The sequence below is a fragment of the Cariama cristata genome, unplaced genomic scaffold, assembly GCF_000690535.1.
Source record: "Cariama cristata isolate BGI_N322 unplaced genomic scaffold, ASM69053v1 scaffold40925, whole genome shotgun sequence".
NCBI classification, from domain to species: Eukaryota; Metazoa; Chordata; class Aves; order Cariamiformes; family Cariamidae; genus Cariama; species Cariama cristata.
The window spans coordinates 1-8,266 of NW_009619953.1; the positions used below are offsets into that span (position 1 = coordinate 1).

Consider the following 8,266-nt stretch of genomic DNA (forward strand, 5'->3'; position numbering starts at 1 on the left):
CCCGCCGTCAGCAACACCACGTAGAAAACCAGCCCTCGTTTCATTCTTACCAAATCAACACGTTTTCTGCAGTGAAATCCACGCAAATAAATTAGTTACGGGATGGGTGGTCACTTACGTTATGAGCGCAACTTTATTAGAAAAAAAACAAACAGCAATTTACAGCGACAGGACCATACCTGTGTCGGTACACGCACAAACCTGTATATGCGTTCAGAACGAGATACTCTATGATGTAGCATTCAAGACTTTGTAAAAAATAAAACTCTGTACAGATCTAAAATCTAACTGGCATAAATACTGTTAAGAAGAATTATGACCCCTTTCTCTGACTGCAACGTCGGTCACTCCAGCTCACCCGCATCAAGAAGACACCACACTGCAGAGCTTAACAAGGCAGCTGCAATGAACATTTGAGATAATTTGGCTTATTATGACCCGGAGAGACTGCACAATTTTCTGGCGATAACTGACGCTATAAGTATAAAAGGGAGCGATCGGTGTCTTCTGCGTCACTTACACTAGATGGCACATGTTCTACTTTTTTAAGGACAATGCTTTCTGGTTTATAAAGTTTACCTTGGTCAACTGACCAAATTTCCGGCGCAGAGTCTTCACCTGTACAGGCTTCGGAGAATGTCTCTATTTTGGACCAATTATGGTCTTTTTTCGTTGTAAGATCTATTAAGAAACTTCTCCAGTGAGCATTCCGGTCATGAATCTAGGGGGGAAAAAAAAAAAAAAAAAAAGAGAGGAGAGGGGGGAAACAATTATGTCCAAATTTTTTTCTAACAACTTTAATAACTGAAGATTTAATCCAGTGCAAAATCAAATAGTATCGGGGTTAACTCTGTGACACTGTGAGCAAATGCAAAAGCTGAACTCAAGAAACATGAAAGAACAAGAAACGCAAGAACAAGTCTGTTTTGCCAACTCTGCACTGATTTTCTGGCTCTGCTGCCTGTCATGGAACGCTTCCAGAAGAAACTAGAATTGTAGCATATAGGCAAACATTAACTTAAAACCTCCTAATTGGCAAAAAAACTTATGTACTGTCTTAGCAGTCACTTCAAGGACCTGAAGGTCTGTGAAAACAGCTAAGCTCAGCAATCCATTTTTCAGCATATCGCAATGCTGGAAACATGTAAAAATCATATTCACCTGCACCACAGATGTTATAAACCATCATGTTATGGCCTCTGTGTAAGAGGCTTAAAAGACCGCAGAGACTGTAGAAATATAAAACATGGCACCATTCCTTTTTCAAGAAAAGGATTCAACCAGTAATAAGCATTTTAAATAACCAGTCCTTCCTCATACGTTTTTATAAGATTAGATTTTCCTTTTGAAGACAACACCAAGTGCTTGGGAGATGACTGGTTTGACAGCCAGTAGTGGGAGCTGCTGGGCTGTTGGAGGAAAATTCTACACACTTTAGAAATGTATTTTTAAAAGCTGTGTATAGATGGCAGATCAATCCCTCAACCTTACTACTCATCATGAATATGAACCCTCATTAAGGCAAGAAACTTTTCTCAGTAGTTTAATGTCACCACCACAGTTTGCCTGCCACAGACACCCGAGGGGCACCGTACCGACACGTGTCTGCGTAAGGTGGACATGTCCGTGAAGGTTCTCTCGCAGGCTCTGCACTTGTACGGCTTTTCCCCAGTGTGGATGCGCTGGTGGCGGCGTAGAGCGCCCTGTTGGGTGAAGGTTTTCCCGCACTGCTCGCAGAAATATGGACGGGTCTCTAAAAAAAAAAACAAAAAAAACAAACCAGGAAGCATAAGAGTTAGAATCAGGTTCTTTTGGCCCTGATTTCAGCAGACAAAAAGCATAAAGAATTTTCCTTGAAAAGATCAATATTGATAAAGTAGTGTACATAGGAGATACGTGCTTGGGGCCCGGTTTATGTGATAAATATTTCTTAGCTGCAAGAGAAACCCTAAGAACAGCTCTCTGATGTTGCATGGGGAACAGTAGCAACTACAGCTGCTTTCTGCTCTGAAGTCCTTCAGAAGCACAAACCAGGCCTTGGTCTTCTGGGCAAGCATCATCAATACAATTGCAAGCATTGATATAATACAAGATGATATTGTGCCCTGTTTAACGAGCCAGTATGAGCCCTGCTTCTCCTTATCACCCAATTCAAGGAACTTATAAAAGTGGTTTTGGAATAAAATGTCACCATCCAAACCGGAAAGCACTTCAGATCTAAGCTTCCAGTGCTGTTTATTTTCCCAGCCCCCATGAGTTTGTCTCGCTACCTGCGTGGACGTTACTGTGCTGGGCTAGCGAAGCTCTCAGTCCAAACGTCTTCCCACAAACCTCGCACTTGTAGGGCTTAGCACCCATGTGGCATCGTTTATGGCATTTTAAGTATTCGTTGGTGGCAAAATGTTTTCCACACACATCGCATTTAAAAAGACGCTCTCCTGAGTAAAGAGAAAAAGACATTCTGAATTCTTTTAGCAGAATTTTGTACTTCAAAGTTAGTCTTCAAATGCCTTTCTATCCCTAGTAGTTCCTTCCTGGTACTTGAAGTCTGTTCTGTGAGTTACAAAAAAAGAAAGCACACACCTTCTTCCAATCCCAACTAGCAATTTCTAGCAGTATAAAGGGAGGTGAGGGGAGAGACCAGATGGCAGGAACTTCTAGAAGTATTTAATGCCTACCTGTGTGGGTCCTTTTGTGGCCAGTGAGTTTGCCTTTATCAGCAAAGCAAGCCCCACAGTCCTCACAAATGTACGGCTTTTCCCCTGTATGGGACCTAAATGAAGCAAAACACAAAGGAGTTTTAATAAATTAGCTCTTGTAGTGCATTCTTAAAATACTGTATTTGAAATTACATTCTATACACTACAGTCAGCATACTTCAATTTTTTAAATGAGGTAGAAAAATGTATATTCTGGTCTCTCAGGAAACAGAGCGTTTACGAGTATAGGTGCTACGCTAAAGCACTAAAATTCCCATTTAAGGTTTACCTTTCCCTCATTCTCGAGTCCTACAAAATCCACCTTTCTTTCACAAGTAATCGCTCACAGTATAAACACTGGAAGGGAGAAAGCAGGGAAGATTACAATCTGCTGCTGTGCTAGAGACTGAAAGTGCATCCAGATTGTCCCCAGCACGATGCCAGCAGCAGATCTCTTGGGACATTGTGGGTCACATTCTTGGCTTCTGCAATCCCTCTGTCTCACATCCTCTGGCCTGCAAACTCTACCTGGCAGGATATTCCCATTTTTAAGACAAAAGGCACTAAGGAAAGTCAGGCAAGCAGTGTTTCTGAACACATACTGGACATCTGATTTTAAACTACCTCAAATCAGAGAAAGTCTGAGTCTAATGTTTGGTCTTAACACTCTGCTGACTTCCCTTATTCCAACCCAGATACTATGATGTGCAAAAACATGCATAATTTTGAGTTGTCAGGCAAAATGCTGCAAATATGAGACAGTCAGTTACTCAACATAAACCCCACGAGTCACTGTTTTGTTGCAGTCATGCCGCATTTTACACGCAGCGCAGCTCTGCTGTGTTTCAGCTGACAGAGATTATCTTGACATTTCAGATGTTTTGCTGGTCCTGAATCAGCATACTTCACAGCTTTTTAAATCCCTGTAAGAACACTTAGGAGACAGAAGAAAGCTACCGTCCCCATTGTGTGGGTCCACAGTCTCTAGTACCAGGATTTCTCTCACCTAGTTTAGCCCTCCAACAGTTAACATCCTCTTATAAGCTATCTGCTATGCTCCCTGTTTGGAGAAAGATGGGAAATTCCATGGGATGATTCACTCTCTCCTGGGAGAGGACACGTTTAACATAGACACCACCAGAGAGCAATTCATCCAGTCTAGCTCCAATGACTGCGGAGGGAGCCCAAATGAGAAATCCAGCTTTTGTATTGCATACAAGAAATGAAATCCCACACTAAATGACTCGCTCGGAGTGATAAAGAGTGAGCAGGGCTCAGCATCTGGGTCTCTGAGGTCCTTGACTAACTTTATAGCCTATGCTACTTTTCATCAGTGAAGGCCATCATCTTATTTTGAAGGCTGTCTCAAATGACTGGCTTTTGCTTACAAGTTTGGATAGGGCACCTGTTTCAAAATCCCTACCAGAACTGATGCAAGGACCAGATGGGGACAAAGTCTTTACGTAAAAGAATTAATCACAGATACTACAGAACTAATTCTATCCCAGTGTTCCTGTTGTAAGGACACGCAGGGAGAATGACTCAGAATTGGGAAGTCGGAAGAGGAAAAAGAAGTGCCGAAATACACTGGGCATGCAGGGAGTGGTAACGGGAGAAGCAGTACCGCAGGCTGACCTGGTATGGATCTTAAGTTGTGACGGCTGAGCAAATTTTGAATGACAAATGCCACATTCGTAAGGTTTTTCTCCTGTATGAGTCCGCATATGAAAGACTAGTGCTGTTCGGGAGCTGAGGATCTTCCCGCAGACAGAGCAGAGAGGGCGTTTGACTCTGCCTTCGTGCTTCCGTATATAATGCGTCCTCACATCTCTCTTTCTTTTAAAAGTAGCATTGCAAAGGGTGCAGGCAAATTGCCTTTCTTCAGTGTGGACACATGCGCGATGCTCCTTCCAGCTGTTGTAACTAGCAAACGACTTGCTGCAGATGTCACACTGATAGACTTTACCAGGCAAGCATTGATGGACATCTCTGCAATGATCCACATACTTTTTCCGGGAAACAAACTGCTCGTTACACTTATCGCATCTTATTAGATAGGCAGATTTCTTATTCACTCCACTTCTATTTACCTTCTTTATTTTAAACTCTTCATCTGATTCACGTTCTTCACCATCCTTCTCATTAGAGTATTCATCATCCTCATCGTCCTCCTCAGTACAGACCTCCCCATTATCTCTAGTGTCTTCAACTTCTGAATACCCTGCTTCGTAATCTACCTCCTCCTCGCCCTTCACACTCATTTCACCTTCATCTCCATTCCCTTCCTCGCTCCTTTTTTCACTTCTTGCTTCAGTTTCCTTATATTTCTGCTTTCCTTCCTCTTGCTCATCGCTACAGTCTGCTTCGGTAACAGATGAACGCTCGGGTTCTTCCTCACGGCTTGTGACCTCTTCGTGCCTTGCACACTTTTGTCGTTCAGCTTCTGATGTCCCATCCCACGTCTCTCTGTCAGGATCTTTGTCACAGCTTGTTGCGTTCGGTCTACGTGCAGGCGGAACTACCATCCAATAGACAGGCATAAGTTTCCTCTCTTGCCCAGACTCATGGATTTTTCTGTTAAAATAAAAAAACAACAGAGCATAACTTCAATAAGTTTAATTGTTTCAATTCAGACATGTTTGCCTTGGAGGAAGAGTCATTTCCTTTTAATTGTTCTTCACACCATTTAAGAAATTAACAGCATGTTTGGAGAGATGAACAACAGGGAAATTTTGTTTAGAGTTGAAACAGATAATCAAAGAAAATTAAAATGTCTCAGTTTGTCAGGGATGGAGCCTCTCAAGTATACATATCCATCATCTGACTAGCAACATAGGATGGACTGTAAATTTTCCTCCAAGGCCATGGCGGACAGGATAAGAAATTACAGACTTAAAACAAGGGAAATATAGATCAAATGCCTATATGGAAAACCAAAACAGACCCCCTTGTAAGCCATCAATTGCAGCGGTTAACTCTACTTATCACTACTCGGTGCGTAGAACAAGCTATGTCCTTGCACTTGCAACACATCTGGAACATTTTTTCTGCTATGGGACTGAATACAAACAAATTTTGACATTTTTTAAAAGGGAAGCTGAGATCCAGTAGAAAACCACCTATCTCCTGTACCACGCAGGCAGAGTACAGAGACATTTGACATGTACAGTAGCTTTTGCAGTTTTGGAAACTACTGTGCAATTTCAACATCTTGTTTTCAGTCAGGCAACGCTCAGTAAGCCTGTCTGGAAGCTCACGCTACCCAGCAAAACAGCACACAGGATATTTGACCGGTGAAAATCATACTAAAAAGCACCACACTGCCCTTACGTTTACAAAACAGGCATTTTCTTGTGCATTTTAAAGAGATGCCAATTCTTTTCAGGCTCCTGCTTAAAAACCCAAATCTGAGGCTTCCAAAATCACCCTAAGAGATCTGGTTGCACAAGTTCCTTTTGATTCAATGGGAAACGTTCATCTAAATTCCCAGCCTGGGAGATCTCAATCCAGTAATCCGGACTGAGAGCTTGATGAGGTCAATGGAAAAAAATCTGTGCTGATTTCAACACACTTCTGATCAGATCCAAGGAATTCTGGAACTAAAGCAGAGAGGACTTCAGGAACACTTTTATCCTGGTGCCCAGAGAGAACGCACATTTTCATGCGTGCAGACGGACACACACACACGGATATTGCTGTACCTTACATGAGTATTGTAAGCAGATCTCTGAGCAAAGCTGGCGGGGCAGCGTTCGCATTTATAAGGCTTCTCTCCTGTGTGCGTGCGTATGTGGACTGTCAGGCCGCATTTGGAACTGATGACCTTGTCGCAGTACGGGCAGGCCTGGGGATCCCGCTTCTTCTCATGCACCCTGCGGATATGGTCGTTTATGTCCTTCTGGCGCTTAAACCTCTTGTCACAAAACAGGCAGGAGAAGCCCCGCTCATCGCTATGAACGGTGAGGCGGTGTTGCCGGAGGTTCTGGAGAGTGGAAAAGAGCTGCTCACATGTATTACAGCTGTACTTGACAGCCAGATTAACGTTATGCTTGAGCTCCATGTGCGACTGGTACTGCTTGATAACACGGAATGATTCGTTGCACTTCTCGCATGCAATCTGCGGCAAGACTTTTGCCGCGTGCCGCGGTGATTTCCTACATTCTGTTTTACTGGCAAATTTGGAAATTAAACTGTTTTCACCTTTCCACTGCTCAGGCAATGGGTTCCCAAGTACTATGCAGGCTTCCTTTGACTCAGTCTGACTTAGGAGAGGATGAGTATTCTCGTTTTCCAGACTAACGATATCCACGCTGACTCTGTTTCTGGTATCTGTCTTGTTACATTTTGGTAGCTTTGCTGTCCTGGTTTTTGGGTCTGGAAAAGCAGAGTCCTCTTGCTCCAGGTTTGCCGGTTGGCCTTCAATGAGTTCATAGCCAGTCAGCAACTTTTTATGTTTTTGCTTATCCCAAAGTTTCCTCTGCATGGGTATCGCCACAACTTGGGAAGAGGTACTCAGTTTGCGGTTCTCCTCTTGCTGGATGCAAGTCCACTGTGGCCCACCATTTTCACCCAGCTGACCTTTCAGATGGAGGCTCAAATCTAAACCCTTCCTGCCCTCTGCTTTTACTTCTTCACAAATGTCAAGCAAATCCTTGCATTCGAGTCTTTCAGCTATTTCTTTCATCCGTTGCAGTTTTTCTGCTTCAATTTCCACTTCTGCAGTGTAAACGAACTCAAGGAAAGAGGTGAACTCTTCAGTGTAAATGTCTTGCAGAGTCACTGTGCAATTCTTGGTGTCCAGCATCTCATCATGCAGGAAAAGGCCCTTGAAATAATTGCTAGAAGCTGCCAAGACAGCTTTGTGAACCAGAAACTCCTCCTGAATTCCGAGATGTTGTGTGTGAACTGTCACATCACAGAGGTGACCGAACTGGTACAGGGAATGCAGGGCCCTCAGGAGGTTAGAAGCAGCAACCTTGGATTTCATTAGAATTTTCTTTTTCTCCATCCTGCCAGAAAAACAGACAAATGTTTGAATGCTTGCTCTCCCTCTTCCATGAGCTATCTTTTCATTCGTATATGACATTAACCACTTACACAAAAAGCTCAGTGGGATCCGTGTCCTCATTCCTAAATTACAAGACGTGGCAAAGACCTCAAGGTTATTTCTATCAGTACAACCGTCATCGGCAAACACCCTTGGCTTACTACAGTCGCAGATTTAGATTTACACTCGAGGTTAACCCTTCAGAGTGAATATTCTATAGCAAAGACAGAAATACAAGTAACATGATTGGCCCAGCTTAATAATAAAACAAACTTCATACAAGCACTTTTCAACAGGAGAGATTACAACAATTTACAGTGGAAACAAGCATCTTTCCCCACCCTTCTAGTACCAAGTGGGAACCGAAGCGCAGCAAGTCACTTTACTTATGATTGTTTCCAGGCTGGTGTTGAAACAGAGTCTGTGTTTTCACAGTCACACCAGGCTCCACTCGCTGCCCCAGGCAGCCCCTCGTGGCAAAGCAGGGGGATAAATCTTTGGATTGGGTTCAATTTTGTTT

The 8,266-nt window shown here is 43.2% G+C and overlaps 1 protein-coding gene across 1 annotated transcript in view; it reads right to left on the reverse strand.

Moving 5' to 3' along the window:
* Positions 1-579: 579 nt before the first annotated feature.
* LOC104162656 (GDNF-inducible zinc finger protein 1-like) overlaps positions 580-8,266 on the reverse strand; it is a gene marked incomplete at its 3' end in the record, with an annotated part of 9,553 nt that continues 1,866 nt past the window's right edge. Inside the window, exons 2-8 of the mRNA XM_009701438.1 lie at positions 6,383-7,708; positions 5,098-5,273; positions 4,335-5,007; positions 2,679-2,773; positions 2,271-2,438; positions 1,596-1,753; positions 580-721 (exon numbers count right to left, since the gene is read on the reverse strand). Of these exons, the coding sequence (XP_009699740.1) occupies positions 580-721; positions 1,596-1,753; positions 2,271-2,438; positions 2,679-2,773; positions 4,335-5,007; positions 5,098-5,273; positions 6,383-7,708 (2,738 nt within the window). The remainder of the gene's footprint in view (positions 722-1,595; positions 1,754-2,270; positions 2,439-2,678; positions 2,774-4,334; positions 5,008-5,097; positions 5,274-6,382; positions 7,709-8,266) is intronic.